Source organism: Fulmarus glacialis, unplaced genomic scaffold (assembly GCF_000690835.1).
Source record: "Fulmarus glacialis isolate BGI_N327 unplaced genomic scaffold, ASM69083v1 scaffold13428, whole genome shotgun sequence".
NCBI lineage: Eukaryota > Metazoa > Chordata > Aves > Procellariiformes > Procellariidae > Fulmarus > Fulmarus glacialis.
In genome coordinates this window covers 1-20,289 of record NW_009229004.1, presented here as the reverse complement: position 1 = coordinate 20,289, position 20,289 = coordinate 1, and the positions used below count along the sequence as shown (strand labels likewise).

The 20,289-nt window shown below is 38.4% G+C and overlaps 1 protein-coding gene across 1 annotated transcript; it reads right to left on the bottom strand.

Moving 5' to 3' along the window:
• Positions 1-174: 174 nt before the first annotated feature.
• On the bottom strand, positions 175-20,004 carry ACOT12 (acyl-CoA thioesterase 12; the record flags this gene model as incomplete). The annotated part of the gene is made up of 11 exons (XM_009583692.1): positions 175-321; positions 1,178-1,304; positions 2,419-2,547; positions 4,005-4,138; positions 8,960-9,043; positions 10,496-10,556; positions 10,965-11,020; positions 12,779-12,929; positions 14,319-14,438; positions 17,822-17,972; positions 19,872-20,004. Coding segments are annotated over 11 exons (1,293 nt in total), but the record flags the coding sequence as incomplete, so codon positions are not given.
• Positions 20,005-20,289: the final 285 nt, after the last annotated feature.

Below are 20,289 nucleotides of genomic sequence, written 5' to 3'. Positions count from 1 at the left end.
TGAATTTAGAACCTAAAGCCTAATCTTATTTTGATAGAAAATGCTTGCACTAGCTATTCTTGGGCTCAAGCCCAATATTGGCTACATGATCCAAATGAGCTAACCTGTAGAAAAATGATCAACGCACATGCAGGAATTTAAACCAGTACTGCTTGATAATCTTTAGCGGTCTCTTCAGAAATCCGTTTTTAACTGCAGTACTTGCTGCTCCAAGAACTTCATACATTCCAAAGCAGTGTCTTCAATGGATTTTGATGAGCCAGTAAGATTTGCAGCTAAGTACGGCATAACACCTGATGTCACTTGATTGAAGTAACACACCTGTTTAAACAAAAATAAACGATCCAAAAAAGCCTGCGGATTGCAATAGTTAGCCATTTTTTGCAGAGCCTAGATGAGTATCAAAGTTTTTATGGATGCAAATAGAAACACATAGTGCTTCTGAAGCTGAAGGCAATAATTAACAAAAAGAGCATGCCTTTTTTACAGTACTTTAGTGATCTCAGTGTCCTCACTACTGCCAGGTCCTCAAGCATGTAAGTAAATGTACACAGCAGTGCAGCAAGAAAGATTATGTGTAACCTGTTAAATACATGTGGTTTATGAACAAAGCCATTGCCTTGAAAAAAGAATCCCAGCCACTGAGAGCTGCTGAATATTTTCAGGAATATATTTTCTTAAATAAAAAATTATAGCCTTCCCATGGAAAAGAAGAAAGGAGGAACATTGTCATTGGTCCAGAGATGGGATTCACACTGCATAATTCCTGACATATGAAAGTTAAAGTTAAGCGCTTAATCTGAACTAATTCCTTGGACTTCCTCTATAGTTAGTGAAAAGAGATGGACACAACCGGAGACCAATTTAATGCAGTTTAATGCACACCTTCTAGAAGTGTATTTTAGGATTGAATGAATGACTCTCTGGAGGTGCCTAGCCACCTCCAGTGCTTAGTTTAGATTTCTTTCCCAACATTCAGATTGGCCAAAGTTGGGCAAGACAGATTCCACTTTGTGGCATAAAGAATGTCTTAATAACCACACTGAACTCTGGGGAAACTGACTCATTATTTTGTCATATTGCTGTTGCTGTTCTAGACTGTTAGCTCAAATGAGATTACATGCACATGTAATACTACAGGAAAGGAGGCACAGCTGAGGTCTGCAGAGCTACTCACTGTACAGGAGCTGTTGCTGTCACTGTAGATCTGGAATCCGGCACAAAGGATTTCACTTCTGCAGTATTCTGGAGAAGGTGGCATAGACGTGAGGGTAACTGACTTTACAGCTACTATGTAGGGTTCACTGCAGGGCAAGGGGAAGAATCAGACATTTCCTCAACAAGATGTTAAAAAAGATACATATAAATGACTACAGAGCACGCACAGCTATACCAAAGATGTCATTTTTATATGAAGGCAAACAAGCTCCTGTATGTTTAAAGACACATGTTAAAAGATTCAGCTCTCTTGAGTCTCAATAAGGCTTTATCACAGACTGCAATCAAGGAGACACTTGTGGAAAGCCACAGAACAATCACCCACATACAACACCTTCTTTTTTTTTTTACTTATCCTGCTCTCCACAACCCACGTTTACAGAATCAGGGTCTAGGAGCAACCCTTACTAAGAGGCTTTACAGTGTGGCCTCAGCAAAGGTAGACATGATTCAATTCCCAGATGCGGGGGGGGAAGCAAGCACAGTACAGAATACTGCCTTTTAGAAGCAATGTTCTGTTAACATGAAGAATTACGGAATATAAGAAAACAAATTGAGAATAAAGAATGGTAAGATACACCAAATGGTCCCATTTATCCATGTTTCATTATGCAAGAATAAAAGGAAAACTAATGAAAAAAAAAAAATCAATGTATGTTAAACTGATGAAGGGACTTTTTAAACCAAATTCAGCAGCAAAATTTACAGATACAATAAATGTGTCACACTGAGGTTTCAAGAAAGGCCAAGCACTTCCTCGAACAAGAAGATCTCCAGAATTACATTAAATGGGACTACAAAGTCACTTCAAACAAACAGACAAACTCCCAGTTATGTGCTTCAGCACATTGACAGGCCTTCTGGGACATGTTTTTTTCCAAATTGCCTGTTTGGAATTCTGGCCTATTTTCCCTCTTGATAGACCACTCCCGAAGAGTCACTATCAAAGAAGCAATACTGGACTATGCTACAAATATGTGATGCTCTGAATTTACTTCATCACACCCTCATGTTGCAAAACAAATCTGGTTGTGCAAACTCAGCCATCAACATACTGTATTTTAGATCAGCTACTAATCTAATTTCTTAAAAAATAAAGTATCATCTTTGTCACCCAGCGACAGGCCCAGATAAAGGTCAACAGTAATCAAAACTGTGGCTCCAAAGTGCTCACAGTTAAACTTGAAATTGCATACTCACCTTGGCTTACAGGGTTGCCTTTGAGACACAAGAATCACAAAGTCTCTGGGTTTATGGCCAGTCATGGGTGGAGACGTAACATAATATATCTTCTCATCTTCATTCACAGCCTGTAGGACCTCACAGCTTCTGCAAATACATGTAACACACACATGCAGACCCTGATTTATGCAATAGCATCTCTTACAAAAAACACAGTACAAACATATATTCCATCCTAACATTAAGCCTATGATTTTCATGTTCAGGCAGCAAGGAAGGGAGAGGAACACAGAGTGAAAAATTGAGGTTTTCTGCAACATCTTATCTGACATCACCTCTCTGTCCCACAAAATTGTTTAAAAGTGCTGCAAGGTGCTGGAGCAATGTCTTAAAAGCTTATCTTTTGCATACTGTTGATTCCTGTCTGGAGTGACATTAGCTTGCATGCCATGCAATGCTGAATGACCAAACATTGTCCATCTGACACACCACAGGAAAGACAGTCAGGAAACATTTGTACGATTTTATTCGAAGTTGTGTCCTATTGCATTCAGACAGGGCCACCTGGGTAGGACACAGTCTTTCACTGTCTTGGAAGTACTCACCACTACATCCGAGTTTTCACTACAGAAGAAAGTCAGAATTTTCCTTTACACTGGCAGTAATTGATTTATTTAATTTCAGCTTCTACTGCCTCAGCAATAAACACTGCTAAGCTGGTACTCTATTTTGACCAGTCAATCAGGCTTCATGGTAGTCATAAGAAATCTGAGATACTGGCTGTAGATATGTTAAATCAACACAATATTTCTTCAGATTTCATTTGTTACAAGCCATGAATTCAGCAGAGATTGTAAATTTTCAAATATCCCTAAGCTTCCACTTTCACCCTCTGATAAAAATTTCGAAGGATAGAATAACCAACTAATGTCTGACTAAAGAAAAAGCTTCTCCTGTAAGAGAATATTCACCAAATCAAATTAGTATCGTATCAATTCAATTGCCTCTAGTCATTATTCTACACCATATAAGGTAAATAAAAAAACCTCAAACACCTTTTACAGCAATTCTGAAACCCATTTCAATTCAGATACACTTTATAAGATGTTATTTTTCTTAAAATATGCATTTTGAATATCCCCATTTCTTGATTTCTCACTTTGACTGTATGATGAAGCTGAGCATCAGTGTCCCAAACAACACAAACATGAAGGAGTCCACAGCTTTGCCTTGTTTCTTACAGAGAGCATGCATGATATATTGACCTCAAGTTATATGCAGCCTACTAAAATTAACTCTTTCAACATACATTTTAGTAGGCATGGAATTTTGTTCATTTTAGAAAATGGTAACCTCTGTCCCAGCTCTTTCTTTTGACAATCCAGGCCAACCATATTTTTAAGTCAGACTTAGGAGAAATTAAATTTTATTTTTAAGGTAAAAAAACCCAATCCATACTTTGACTAATGAATCTTCAATGTCAACTTCTTACAGCAATTTCTTCTTAATTAAGTAGAAAAGTGTCAACATCTCAAAAATATTTGTATTGGAAAAGGTTAGTTGTCAGTGGATTTGAACAGTCTTAAAGAAAAGTAAGTTCTTACAGGAAATGTTTGTCCCATTGTTGGCGGAATGTGAAGTCAGACAAAAGGGCGAAAGCTAGATGTGACGGTATCTTCACTTGCATTTCAACTTTGAGTGACAACACATCACCCTCCTCATGAGTCCATATTTTTATCTGAAAAAAGTGAATATCATATTAAAAACAAAGAATGATTGCTATAAATATTTTAACAATTATAGATGTTACACATTTAGGACTTAAGCAGATTTTCTCAGGAATACATATGAAACTATATCTGATAGATGAAAGGTGGATGAGTATTCAAGATTAGTTTTACATTAAAATACAGCACAATGTAAAATCTAATACACTGATAGCATAGTGACAACACACAGATTTAATTACATCTGGTTAAGGATAGCTGAATTAGCTTGCAAGTGGAAATGAATGAACTAGAGGCCAGTATGTCCTCTTTCTCACAGTATATACGGTCTCTAAGTACCTTTCACTGCAGGTGCCTTAGAAAAAATTGAGTTATGGGACCATGTAGATGTCACCACTTTCATAAACAACAGCAGATATGCTTAGGAATGAAGGTAAAAACCTTTTCTCAACCTTGCTATAGCAAGCCTCCTCACAGAGGCTTCAGTTCACTGACTCCAAAAGCTAATGGGACAACCTGAGGACCTCATGCAATTCTTTCTGTGAATTTGGCATCAGTGATCAGTGACAGATTAGACTTTTTCAATCTGGGCAGGTACTGGTCCAGAATTCTACTGTTTTTTAACATGGCCCTTGAGCCAGGTTGAGTTAAGGAAATACAGCATAAATATGGGAAAGCAAGGGAAGGTAACATACGATTTTTAGGAAGGAATGAAAGAAACTTTATTAAGGTAGATTTATCTGCAGTAGTAGTGATGGTTACTTAAAGCTTTCCAGGAATTCAAAAGTTAAGAGTAGGGTCCATTGGATGTGGCACTGGTGAGCAGGAGCAAGCTGGAGTGAGGCCACACTAGATGAAATGCGCATCCCTGCAGTATCTGTGAGGCAACACAGACTTTAGCAAAATAAGACAAACCAAGCAACTGCCCTCCCTGCCGCCAAGATTTTGGAACGTATCCAGCAGTCCTGCGCATTGTAGCTTTGGGGAGCTTACCTACAGACATCCAAAAGGGACCAGATTTTTAAAAAAGCACTTTCTGAGCTTTAAGAGGTATGATTTTGGATGATGTATGGATTACCTCCTTGATCCACCTCTCCAACCTGTGCAGTCCAGTAGCTTGTCTTTAATTAGTAATTAGTAGAGTTCAACTACTTCAGCTCCCTTTGCCCATGCAAATCAGTCACATGTTGGCCTATGCCCCCTTCCCCTAAAATGACTCAAAATTTCTCTTTCCAAAATATCTTTTCTTTCTCCCCTATTCTTTACTGTGAAGCAGAGGCCCCAGAGTTAACAACATACTGAAAAATTATTTCAAAACATAGTTTTGCCTCTCTTGTCCCACACTTGCAGTATCTTGTCTTGATTATTTTGGGTCTATTTCTTGTCATAGGCCTGAACCCTAACACAGAGAATTCAAAAGGAATAGCCTGCACATAACAATGTACACACGATCCTTGAAAAAGAAGGGCTTGCCATCTTCCATGTAAGAAGATGGGTAGAAGAGAGTGCTTAGAAGTAGCGGACTTTATTCCGAAATTTTAATCTGATATGCTAAATTGCTTCTCAAATCCTAGAAAGTTTAACAGATTTTCATTTCTAAGTGATACAAAATTCGTAAGCGTCACCATCTCTGTTGCTTTTTTTTTCCTATATCAAAAATTAATAATCTTTTGGTTTACAGAGCATTTGTGCAACAACACAGATTTTGTATGTTTCCGTATTTTCATGGTTTTGGGAAAAAAAACCCAATATAATCCAGCAAGCATCTTGCTGAAGTTAAGTTTGGGGTAAAACAAAAGGCTTAAGGGCCTTAGAAACCAGCTACAGGATGCATGGATCAATATTCCTTTAAGGCAGAGAAAAGAAATCATGTCTTAGAAGTCTTCTAGACTTGAAAATCACAAAATGAAGTAGGAGGTGCAGCTGTTAAAACATTTCTCTGCTAAGTGAGCACTGGCAAGGCCAGTATTAGTATAGGCCTACAAGTCTTGTGGCTCTATGTCAAAGAGCTCACAGTGCCACCTTCTACGTTCAAAAACTGTCAATCGAATTGGCGTCATTCTAATTCCATGGAAAAGGGAACAAATCCTCTGAATACACAGAAGACATGCTGCTTTGCAAAAGCTACCTACTAGAATATTTCATCCCAAAATACAGTTCAGTCTAACGTCTTTGACAGTCTCCTTGCCCATAGCATGACTGCCTTCAAGCAGAGCACTGATCAGCACTACCACCTGATTCCTACTATCGGTTCTTTCAGCGTCTCTCCAAGAAACCATTTCATGGACACTGAAGAGATCTGTTTGAGTGGAGATGCTACTATGCATGTCTATCCAAGAAGGCTAAGTAGTTGTTCTGTGCCTACGCCACTGTATACCCTAAGTACAAGGATCAAGACCTGGTACATGAGTGCAGAGAACATGAGACTGGTATGATATCCGTGTGGTGGCCTGCAGTGCTTGAGGAAAGATGATGTAATGTTCTGAGCTAACTACAGTGTCTTAAGGGATAGTCCCTTGTGCTCACGTTTGCAAAACCGACAAAAGTGAGCGTGAAACAGTGATAAGTGAACGAAACTAACATTTGCCAAGATGGTACGTTTCATTAACCGGAGCTGGCAGAAAGATTTCCTTAGAGCTTTATCTATACCAGCATTTAGGGGCTCGAGCACACATCTAAATTTGACTGGAGGAGTTATACAGGTAAAGTCCAAAATTGGTTTCACTCTCATTTTCTTTGCCAAAGAGCAAATGTAATCCCCCTAGTGGGTTAATTTAGAGGTAAGCATACAGTCACATATGGGGACAAGTGTACCCTCTGCCTACTGCTGACATCCATGCTTTGTCAGCAGCCTACCTTGTGCCTGCAAGTAGATGCTAAATAAGCAAGAAGACTGACTTACGGAATAAATGGTATACAACAATCGAAGTGGCCTACAATCATAACTATGGTTTGCTATCACTGTTCATTGCATACATGCTTCCAGAAAAAAAAACAAGTAGTGTGCTACCCTGGATCCCTGCCACTTCTTTACGGAATATCTAATGACTGACAATGCCAGATTATGCAGAAATGTCCAGAACAATGGGAATGGATACCTACTCTCCATCCATTGACAGCATCAGTGTGATTTGCATCCTACATCCTGCCCGAGTCAGATTTTGCTGGATTTCAGATACCTACTTCAATTAGATGAAAGAACACCTAGAAAAAGCTACTCAAGATCTCAAGATTTTCCACCAGATAAGGCCTAAGTGGCTTAGAGGTAGATCTTACTATCAAGACTCCCCAAAAAGGGGAGAAAGTTCCAGACTCCAGTAATACTAGAAGGTACCTGGTGGCTTGCTGAGAGAGAGAAGTAACATCGTGCTGTTTAAAATGTCATCCAGAATGTGCATGGGTTTTAGTTTTTTGTATGAAGTAATTTTTTCACAACATTTGGTGCTGGTTCTATTACAGGTTTCAAGCATTTAGGGTTAAGAAAGAAACTGAGATTGTGGCAGTCCCAGTGGATGCAGAAAGGAAGTTTCATATGGATAATAATAGTCTTAGCAGAGGCTTGAAAATAACGCTGAATGTTTCAGTCTGATTGTTCAAGCTTGCTTTTTCCAGCATGAGTGCTGTCTGTCATTTAATTGGCACAACAGTGTTTGCTGAAAGTTATTAACCACTGGAACAACCTACACAGGGAACTGGCAGATTTGCTGTCACTGGAGTTCCTTATGATTTATATATGCTCTTACTCAAGTAGCTTACTGACTAGATGCAAGAATCAGTAAGTGAAGTTTCATAGCCTGTGACGTGCAGGAGGTCAGACTAAAAGATTTTAACAGCCTTTTCTTGTCCCAAAACATCTCTGAATCTACACGATCTTAAAGTAATCTGCCAGTCACTAACCATATTTCAGAAAACAAACCTTAACAGATATCTATTGATAGTTTGGAAAACATGCACTGTGACTAGGTTAAAACTGAGTTTTCTCAGCTGAATTATTTTGCTACTGGTTTTCTTAACAGCATCTTCCTATCTTAAAACTGGCTTACACAAGATTCCTTACTGATTTTGAGATTATAACACTGATTGATAAATGGAGAAGTGCTTTGCTTTCAGGCTTTTGTATTTTTTTAATAAAAAAAGGGCAGAAAGAAAGATATCCGAAAGGAAAAACGTGCCTAGAAAAAGAGTCAAGTGGTCTTCTGAGAAGGCAAAGACTGAAAAATATGGTATATAAATTGCTGCCACCTGTCTACTGGCAGTGTCCACTTGGAACTATCACAGGATAACACCTGCTATTCGAAACGTCTCCCATGCTGCAGAGCTGGTAAAGGCAGTATATTACAGACTGCCGCACACATTTTGCTTATCACAGTGACATGAGAAGCCCCACAGATCACCAACAGCACTGCCTAAACAAAGATGTCCAAGTTTGGTGTTTTGCTGGAATCAAAAAATTTGGAAAAAACACAGAAGCATGTCAGTTGTGGCAAAAAAAAAAAGTCTCACAGAAATGAGATACGAGTTTGTTGGTGTTTTTACACTCTCCTGTGTGTTGTTCAACAAGCCCAACTGATCAGTTGCTGGCAAGCCTGCCGTTGTGGGATCCCAAGTCCTATGCTCACCAGTCATTCAGACCATCGTAGAACTCCTCCATGGAACTTCCAGGTTGCACAGCTCCCTGGACAATCAGAGGTTGCTTTGCAACATTTCAGGGAAACTCTAGCCACAGCCAATGTATTTATTTACAAATATAAAACATTGCTTTTCTCCACCCACCTCTTACGGTGAAACATAGCTAAAGTGGCTATGTAGCTATTCCACAATTATGCACTTACATCATCCAGTGTACTGGTTATTTCCCATCCTGGTTTTGCTGCTAGGTGTGTCAGTGCAGCTATATTGCTGTAACTCACATATGCCTGAAATGTAAGATACATTTCTAGAAATGAAAGGGTAAAGGTACATTTCACTCAACATTCCAGAAATAAGATGTTCTTTTTCTATCATTACCCCTCAATCGCAAACAAATGTGTATTTTCCCATAAGTGTTTTCCTTCCAGAAAACACAGTCCAGTAGTTTCTGAATTAAATACTTTCAATAGCTAGATTATGTGCTCACACGGCTGTTGGCAAAACAACCCTAATTAAACAACAACAAAATACTACTTTGGGCTTCTCCAATTACAAAACAATGCAGAAAAACTGTGACCACCAGACAGATAATACAGGTAACCTCTCAGACCACTAAATTAATGGTTTTGTCCATCTTCCTCCTAAGTAATTAAAATCTACTAGAAAATTAACCTCTTCACTGCTATCAAGCCGTAGTCTATCTTGGCAATTGCTTTACAAAGCAGGCTCAGAGCAGAGAAAGTGCAAATATATCCGTTACTTATGCTTGACTACTGTGGATGGAGTTCTCATTTAACCACTGTATAAAGAGAATACCACAGCTTTAGAGACTTTAATGACAGGTTTTAATTTAATATTAAATAAATCTTAAGTAAGCCGTTTTTATCATTGTGTGCATATTTATATTTATTGTTTTGCAGAAAAGAAATGCTGCTTCAAACAGTGGAGATGCCTCTGTTAACAGCAAATCACTTCCTGCATTATAATTCTCAATTATTTATTTTGTCATGTAATGGAAAAAGACCCAGTAAAATTTCTGGGAGCCACTGAGATCTTAAATGCAATGAAAATTTAACCACAAAAATTCATCACTGAAAGAAAATTTAGGGTGTCTATAAATCCACCTAAATTCAGGTTCATTGCTATTGATTTTATGACAGAGGAACATTCTATGGCCTAGCATGTCCAAGCCAGAAAAACGTACCACTTGATGCAGAGTATCTAGGAATGAACATATGTTTTCACCTCTCTTTCCCATAGAAACAAAGTTTACAGTATTTCACTGTTCATCTGTCGTTGGTATTGCCACGTCTCTCCCCCCACTTTTAGCGTTTACTAAATGGTCTCCTCACAGCAATTTTTGAGAAAGTCAGTGGCTGGGTAAAGGAAAAAAAAAAACCAAAACCTAAACTAATTCCTCAGCAGGAGAATTCAGCTTTTTAAAAGCTGGGCACACTGGGATATAAATCTACAGCTCGGCTACTTAAGGGACCACTTGTTAAAAAAGTCTATCTTAAAGACATTTTTTATGTTTTGTATGAAACTTACTTTTAAATCAGTAATTCTAGAAGAAAAAAATGTTCGTCTTATTACACATTTAACCATTCTTCCATGACTATCGTAATGCTTAAGTACAGAAGGTCCACTTTGGAAACTGATACGGCCTGTACAACTGTTTTGCACACCCAAAAAGTGTACAAATACACCATTTTATGCAAGCAGGTGTTAGGACAGATTACCTGGTTGCTTCTCTCCCAGGGATCAGAAGGTTTGTCTTCTTTAGCAGACAACATGCATTTTCTAAAACAAAATTCAAAAGAAAAATAATAGCATGAATTGATTCTTTACAATTTCTTCTATATATACTAGAAACAATCACTTTTACAGGCTTAAGTATCTTCTAAATACTTTACAGGTATTTTATCAATTTTCGGTTGCAAGCCAGGTTTGCAATAGCTCCTTTTTCTTCCCAAGAAAGACGGGGAAACAAAATAACGTATAGAGCAAAGTATTTTTGAGACAAGTAGCCTCTAATAATTTCAGTGTAACTCAGGCAAAATTACTTGGAAAGTAAACCAGGAAAGTAACTGCAACATAGCAGTTATGTTTGAGGAGACATTGACTACTTAACAAATGATCACTTTTTTAGAGGATACATTAAAAAAATTAAGTTTTCAAAATCAAGTTCTCATTGTAACCCAACTATACCTGGCTAGTCGAATTCTCCTTCGGGCAATAGCTCCATGGTATCGCCTCACACCATCCTTTATAAAAAGTAAACCAGACAGTAACATATCTGATTATTTTAGGACGCAGTCTAAAAAAAGACAACTAAAAATTATTTCTTACAGATGGACAAATGCCAGAGGCGTATTACAAATAAATAAAGAATTGTACTTTGTACATTGGCCTTTCCCCAGATTAACCTGAGTCAGTGGTTTACTTCTGACTTGACAATATTCCCTTAAATTTGCAAGAACAATCCAATAAGAAAGTTGTATCACAGTAGCATACTCCTAGCACTTTTTGGTCCTAAACCAGTGGCAGCTGGGCAGTGCACCACACACATTCTACTCTTTCTAAATATGCCACCCACCAAATAAACTATTAATCCAATTCATCATCATCTGATGTTCAAAGCACAAAGGAAGCATGGAGGAATTCCTATTTTAGTGCACATGGATCTGGGACACAGAGCAAACATTGCACAAACAGTGTGATCTGCCCTTCAAGGAGGCAGGTCTTTCCCTTCTCTTATTATTACTCTGCCAGGGTGGATTTTTTTTGAAGCACGGAAGTGACCCAAGAACGTACACCACACCAAACTGCACTAAAGGTCAATAGGACTTGTTATCTTGAAGGATATGTCACTTTGGAAAAGCTTCTTTTCCTCAGCTTTTAAGAGCTGACATGTAGCTTCTGGAATAAGAAGAATCTCCAGATTAGTGCATCTCAGCCTTCTTTAAATCAAGGACTACATAATATTTTTTGAAGACATCTCTTGTCTGTTTTGTAGAGCACTGCCATACCAGCTGTCACTTTCAGTCAAATGACCACTGAAAGTTTAAACTCTCTTGAACACATACTAATTTTCCCAGATTTGTTGCTTTACTCCAAAGGAATGGGTGTACATGTTATCTTGTCGCTTAGCTTGTGGATGCCCCTCTAGGCAGGTCTTTAAGGGAAGCACTGTTTCTCTGACAGAAGCTAAGCTGCTATGGCGCTTTGTTTTTTTTTTTTTTTTAAAGAGGAAGAGTTAGTTTTTCCTCTTGGAACAGCCTGAAATTGGCAGTAGTGAACCTTACTGCCTCAGCTAGTACATAAGACACCTTGATTCATTCGTCCAGTTGCCATCCTACAAAATACAAGTTCACTGATGTTAAATAATCATTTAATTTCTGTCTATGCTGGCTGACTAAAAATCTCGTAATTGGAACAGTAAGGTTAACAACAGGTGACATCACAGCAAATAATTCAACAATAGTATTCACAGTGCTCCGAGTGCTTCATGAATCACTTTCAGGGAAACACGTGCTGAGATCTCCATGTCAAAGGAGCTGGAAAGCCCACCCATATCATGGGATTTGATTCCTACAAACTTCTTTATTAACTCTATTTCTTGTCTTCATTAAGGGTTTATAAAAATAACTTTATTCACTGAGCACTTAGGAGTTTCATCTAGAGTCAGTGAAGATTGCACATATAGACAGGTGCAAAAAACTGCAAAAAGCAGATTCTTCTTCCCTGTCCATCAACTAACTACGAAATTTCTAATGATAACTACCCTCCGCTACACTTCTCAGTTTTGGATGACTGAAGTTAACAACGACAAATCTTTCACTCAAAGGCAAACATTTCATTTAGAGGTTTCCTCTTCTGCAAGAAGATGCATTTCAGTGCCCTGTTCAGTCCTTGCTTTCCCAGCAAGGTTACAGGGGCTGGCTGTGGGACATGCAATGTGCCGGGTTGGACCACATAATCTCATGTATGCATTCATCCTACTCCTGAGGATGAGACCTGACCTTTGTAGTAGGTTTGATTCTGGGGAAGGTGAACAGCTCTCCTTTGTCATTTACAGTCTTAAAAATGAGAAATGCGCTGTTAATATGCCGTGCTTGGTCCTTGATCCATTCTTCACAGTTAAAAGCCTCAACACGGACACCAACCTCCACGCTGAAATAAAAGTTTAAATTAATTATTGAACTACCACAGGTGATGCAGAAGCAGCCCTGAGACATACTAAGAAGGGCTGCTGTACACCTTCCTGCGTGCAAGAAGCCTGACTCAAATACCTTCTGTAGCATACAAAATAAATTACTCACATTAGACACATTTCAGAAATAAAATAAAAGGTGGCACTAGCTAAATAGCATTAATAAAAAGAGCGAAAATTCAGCTAAGTAGCAAAATACGAACACCGGTAAGCATACTGTGAGAATCAGACAGCGAAAGTGAACAAGATTATATTGATTTGACATTCAGCAGAAGCATAGTATGAAGGTAATTCATGCCCTGCTAGTGTTCTGCAGGGACCAAATACACCTACAAAGAAAACAGACATGGAAGAGCAATGCCAAGATAACATTTGTCCAGCGTACAGAATTTGGAGGAGGAATTACGTTAGTTTCTGCCTTCTTGTGGCTTGTCTTGCTACACCTCTTGCAACTTCTGAACATGTCCTCCTACTGGAACGGGGCTCCACACAAGTTTTGTCACACCCCTGACATAACCAGAGGGGCTGTTGGCCCAAAGTGCCATTTCTGTAGATGGGGAAACAGCCTAGCAGAGAGGTGCGATCCCTTTGCCAAAGGTCAGAGGAGAGTCATTCTCTGTGAGGCAAACACAATAGTAGCCCTAAAACAGCAGAGGAGATAGCGCGTGCATAGGAGAAAGAAAGAGAGAGTAACCATTAGTAGGCAGGATATGCGCAAGATTGGTCAACAGCCACAACACTAAATTCCAGGAGCAGGAGTTCAGTGTGCCAAAATCTATGTTTCATGCTTACAGTGACCATATACTCAACGAAAGATAAAGTTTCAGCATGGGCTGCAGCCATTTATTCCAAACAGCAACTAGCAAAGCCTCACCTCTGCAAACACCCAAACCAACAATGGGAAGAAATAAACAAACAAAGCATGAATTTTGCCAGTAACTAGCAATAAATAGAACCCAGATCTGTCAACAGATACCAAGACAGGAAGATCCTGGCAGCAAGCTGGAGTCATCTGAAGAATCAAAGTTGTGGGGCCAACTCACCCCTTGAAAATCCCTGAATTTCAGAGCGATATTTATGGTCTGAGTTTGCAGGATTGGGATTTGCTTACAAACGATCTTCAAATTGAGAGAGAAGTCAGAGAATAAATGTTTTTAAACTTTCACTGAGAAAAGTAAAAAAAAAAGCACATACTGACAGATAGTTATAGATATAGATATATGCCTCAAAGCTCCAGCTGAAAAATAATTCATTTAATAACGCAAATCCTTCTGATAGCTGAAACCTAAAACACGCAGTTAGGCTGGTGCTGGAGAAGTCAAGGAAGACAAGGAGATGAGGAGCTTTACCTATTCTGAAATGTATTGTTCACAATTGCATTGAAGACAAGACGGTCACCCACAAGGGATGGTCCCCAGAATTTAAACATATTGACTGATTTCAAGACGGGATATGAACGACAAAGACGGCTGAAAAAAAAAGCAAGAGAGACAAAGAGCAAAACATACAGTCGTGTTAAAGAACCTCCTTTGTTAGGTTTGAAGTGGGTAGTGATTAGAGCAACAAGATTTGCACAACCTAGAAGAGTACAATATTACACTAATTTATTCAGTAACCCACTGAAATACAGTTAACATGTTCAGCTCCTAGAGCATATAATTCGAGCTTCAAACATAATACCACTTATGTCATGCTGTTTCATTTTCAACACACTTTACAAACACCAACTAATTAATTCTCGCTGCGTGATATTACCTTCTTTTGGAGCCAGACCATGAATCCCTTACCTACAGAGTAACAACTTACTTCACAGAGTTTCATTAATTTCTATACGGCTGCACGGGGAGTAGGATATTGCTCAGTACGGAAAAATGCCAGATTCTAAACCCCTTAAACAATTAAAAGTAACCTGAGCAGAAAGGTTGAGCACCAGAAACAGTGTTCAAGCAAAGCAATGTCAGTCCATCTATTCTTTTTAATATTTGTACTTTTTTGCTTATTTGTCAGATGTTTTCTGCTAGTGTTATACGAAATAAGAATAAAAAACTACTCGTATAACTGCCAAAAGCATAGTTGGTTTTGTTTTTTTTTTTAATTTTGTCCGGTTTACTAAATTATGTGCAGTTCGCTACTGGTGCTGAGCTGGGAAACTCATCTTTGCACACACAAAAGGGACAGAAAGATGTTGAACTGATCACTTATCAATTCAGAAACGCAGAACTGTTGGCTAAATTTCAAAAGCTGAGGGCACAATAGTGTATTACAAACACGCAAATCTTAGTAATTCTGCTCCCTTTGTCCTTCCAATTGCATACCTGCTCACCTGTCTTTTCTTATTTCAGACCTGATCCTGTACTGTGTTCAATTACATGTAGTCAGGCTCAGCTGCGTTGTCCTACTGAATCTCTTCAAACTGCTTGTGAAATAGGCTGCAGCCACTGGTAAAACTTTGCTGTTTAGTACAGAAGACTGTCTATGCCAGGCGAGTACCCTTTCCATGAGCATACTAGCAAAGCTGTTCTTTGGACTGGCACAGTGGACAAACAGATACACACCTGATCAAACACAGCTACCCTGCTAAAGGAAAAGTTTTGCAATATTGTGTCATCTACACTAGGGAATGCCAATAACTCATTGCTTCTCTGACCTTCACAGATGTTCCAGAAAAAAATCTGCAGTACAGGTACAACTTAAGGGTTTGTGGAATTGGGATCTAGTCTGCAAGCTCTCCGGCGTGGGCAAAAATGAGGTTACCTCAGCAGTTCTAAATGTAGTCAAAGCCCCACTCTTTACTGGGATCTCTGTGCATCACATGAGTAGGGAACAATATACAATAATACCATTTATTTTTAGACTTTGAAAAAAAATGCTATACCCTCATGCATGTGTGCAAAACTCCTCAATAAGAATCCCATATGCACATCTGAGAACAGATTTTTCATTGTGCAGTTTTTATACTTGAAAGTACAACTTTGTAGCGTTCCTAGCTTTTAACTCGACTGCACTCTGCAAACTAATGTACCGGTATTGTTAAATGCACACAATTATCTGTAGCTAATTAATTGACTGGTACATCTTTTTAATAGGCTAATACATTCAAACGACTTTCTTAATTTCATTAAGAATAATTTGCTCTTCTGATTTAAAATACTAAATGGTGATCTTATTTACAATGTTCACCATAAAGATGCAAACACAATATTATTGAAAATAAGAGAAGAACAAAACAGAAATTTGGCCTAAATATTCCATTTTTCCTGGAAAACTATGCCCTGAATGCTATCACTGCAAGTTTAAGAAACAGGAAAGTACAGATCCAGTTCAAACTAATATTACTAATATGCAAATGGCTTTACTGCTATCTGCAAGATTTTCATTTATTGTCCAGCCAAAAAAGTGGAGGGGCAGGGGGAGAGGGGAGAAGCAGGGTACCTTTAAAATGCCCTTTGAAACTTATTTTTCAAGGGTTAGCCCTCCTCTTCCGTTTCTCCATCACAATTTGTGGCCATAGCAACTCTTAACTGGCACCTTCAAAGGTCAGGTCTGATTGTGAGTGGCAGGTTTGTAGTGAGACTAGCTATTTCTCAAGCATAAACTACAAAATCTCTGTTTTCAACAAGCCTCTGTCACCAGCTATTATTCCTGAGATTTTCAACATGACAAATCATGTCTGACATTCATTATTTCAAAGAAATTTTTTTCACTACTTCATTTGCTGATGTTTTTCTTTTCTTTTTAAACCTAAATGTGACTCTCACTAAGTAAAATTTATCAAATGAAAACAGGTAAATATTTTGGGTCATATTATGACAAAAATCTGAAACAACCCCTTTCAAGCCAATAAAATTACACACTGGGGTAAGGTCAGTGCATTCTAATGTTACTAAAGCAAGCTGTTTATCCAACCACTACAGAAAATCTGTTGTTATCAGTAGAACTACTGGCTACAAATCAAAACTATATGAATAATGAATGGGGAAGTCATTTAATTATTAAAGTTAAAAAGCGAAAACATATCTAACATCCCTGCAGTGAATTAGGTCACTTGGTATGCAAAGAGAATTCAAACTGGAACTCAAGTGTTGCTTACAAAGCAGCTTTGTATAGAGTCCAAGAACAAGGAGGGAGAAAAACAACGGTTTGATTTCAGGGGAAGAGAAATTAAATTATTATATGTCTAGGCCATACTGACAAGCAATACTAGGCAGTGTCACAAAAATACTTCACACTTATTACCTGAAGATTTCAGAGCCCTTTAAACTGCTATAAATATTACAACCCATAGGATGTGGGACTTGAGAGAGACTGAAAGGCTAAGTGACTTGCTGAAGGTTATGCATCCATTCTGTGTGCGCACCAACAAAACAGAACCTGTTTCTTTTCATTCTTCTTCTCTGACTTATTCTTTCTTCTGGCATAAGGATCTGCAGACTAACATTTAGAAGGCTGTTCATTTTTGGATATCATGTGATACAGGGTTAGTATCAGTTTTATCCTGACTTAACGACTAACTCTGCTTTTAAAACACTGCACCAACTATAAGGAGGCCAGGTTTCTATTCCTATTTCCAATGCTGACTTTCTGCAGAGAGTTTCAGGAGGATAACATAGCTTCTTTGCCTTAGGGTCTGCATGTATAACAGAAGAAGAATAATATTTGACTCCCAGAGTGATGTGGCATGCTGTGGGAAATGTACCACACAAATAGTTCAAAGGCCTCCTGCAATCTGAGGAGAAAGAAGTCTCAAAGGTTTGGGTCTGTATTCTTCATAAAATAAATCCCAGTGAAACCCTTAATATTAAAATCACATCCATTTAGAACCATATGCAAAGACTATGATGTAGAAAAGTACCTTGCGGAAATACTTGCCACTGTCTCCATCCAAGCCATGATCTGGCCACCAAAAGTGTTTCCATGATGGTTTGCATGAGGAGGCTGGACAAGCTCAATACTCTGTACATGAGTAAGGTCAGTTGAAACCGCATCTTTCTCTTCAAAAGTATCTGAAATACAGCAGCAATGTGTTAATGAATTATTTCAGCTAGTAACTCTAATAGCCAAGAAGAAAATACCCTCAGTTACTGAAGCGTGCAATTTACTTCAGACACAATGAAAAGAATAAAAAAAGAAAGACACAGAAGACCTCTGTTCTTTGCAAGGGAAGCAAGAAGGCTGAAGATTTGCTTCCAAGAGACGTAAGAGGCGGGGGATGGTGCACCCGCAGTCTATCACAGCACAGTGATCCTTCCCAGACCTCCAAAGAAGCTGTGTCAGAAGCAGTTACTGTGAAAGTTGGCTAGCTGTGAATGCAGGCAGCCAACTGCCTCACCATGTCCTTGTGATTATTCATGGTTGCTATGCATGACCTCTAACAGATGTTGTCAGAGCAGTTTATCACTGATTCAAATGCCTTTCATAGACTTTGACCACCATGTATGATGGGCACCTGTACAAATGTGTCTAATTAAGGTTAAGTATGACATGATTATTTCACAACCTGTTACAAATCTTGTGATTACCAGAGACAATATAGAACACAAGAAAGAGAGAAATATGGATTGGAATCAGTAACCACCTTCCACTACCTGAGCATTTCCAATTCCATTTTCAAATGTTTAGCCATACATCCTCACTCTAATCTTTGTCTTTTCAGTTATATTTTGAAAGAACAGATTTAGGCGTGAGATGATGCTGTCATTTTAAAAGTGCATATCTGTGCTAGAAGCTGTTCGACCTGAATTGTACTTTTGACTTTTCCCATAATTAACTAACTTTATGATTATGTAAATGTAGGGACACATTTGACTAACTTGCACTTTGGACCTACTTAAGTTGTTGCCTAAGATCCACTCAGAAGACAAATTTCGCTTTCCGGATATGATTTATACCTATTTTGCTACCTGGCAGCCTTTACACACAGTATTTTCTTCTCTCTTTCCCCTATTTTTGTTCTGTCTCCTTAAGGAGGTGCATTAGGGCTAACAATGATAAGATCCTTCGAGGAAGTTTCCAGGCAAGGCAGTGGAAACCAAAATCAGCAACCTCTGGTTTGTCTTTCATGGTATTAAGCTGTCTCCTACGAGACAATTACCATGAAGACAAATAACTTGTTTGCTTGTAGCAAACAAGTCTCTTCAGTTCTACACAGTCTTACTAAATTGTTAAAGACTAGAATTTATATTTACAACAGGTTTCATCTTTCATCAGTAAACCCACATAATGTCTGTTGTTTACACACAGAGTTACAGCTCAGATTTTCCAAATAGCAGCATATTTGTTAACTGTTGTGAATAATTTCTTTTGCAGAGCAACACAGCAACTTTTGAGCAGAACCGTCTTTAAGAACAGAGATTACTATCAGAAATAAAGACGAACCTGTTTCTTGGCTCAATTTTTCTAATTTGGTTGTGAGGAGTTTAAAATTTTTTTTTTTTCCTGTTTTGACCTCCATGTAATGAAGTTTCTCCTGCTTGTTGGGAATGATCTCAACGGCATAAGCATTATTCTTAGTGCTTTCTTGCAAAGACACAGCCATAAGCCTGAGTGAATTTTATCCTTCTATCTACATTACAACTAGTGTCATAGGACTTTATGACCGTATTGCAAAGTTCTGTGTGAATTGTTAAACCTTACGCATATAACCTACATGAAGATCTGCATTTCACATCTATTTAATGCATGCTTGGCCTTCAGTCCTGCATTTTTAAATCTGGATTTTCTGAAAGACAAAGAAATACCACTCTATTAGAATAACTGTCTTACACACCCTCACAAATCCGGCACACATTTTTCTACACCACAACCTCAAGGAGCTCTACTCAGATATTTTGTCTGCTTTTTTCCTCCCTTCCAGCTGCCCATAAGTCATTTGTTCCATCTTCTATACTGGCCACAGTAATCACCTTCCTTATTACTCTCCTGCATTAGGTTCTGAAAGACCTGTTCATAGCCCAGTCGGATTCTTCTTCTCTCAATAGCCAGGGCGTGCTCCAGGTGGTCTTCTGTAGACAGAAGCTTTACAGGTTCTAATTCAATCTATGCAAATGAGAGGAAAAAAAAAAGGTTCTAAATGCCATAAAGATAACAAAGTAGACTGTGAACTTAAAATGGCATCATTTTCTACAAACTTTTGCTATCAACTGTCCAAGATGGCAAGTTCTATTAATACAAACAAGCACAGAGTTGAAGTTAAAGAGATTCTGCATTATTCTTTCAGAATAATTTGTTGAAACTCAATGACAATAGGGAAAAGTGAGGGTGAGGAAATGGGGGGTGAAGAAAAGAAGGGGGTGAAGAAAAGGGGGGGGTGAAGAAAAGAAG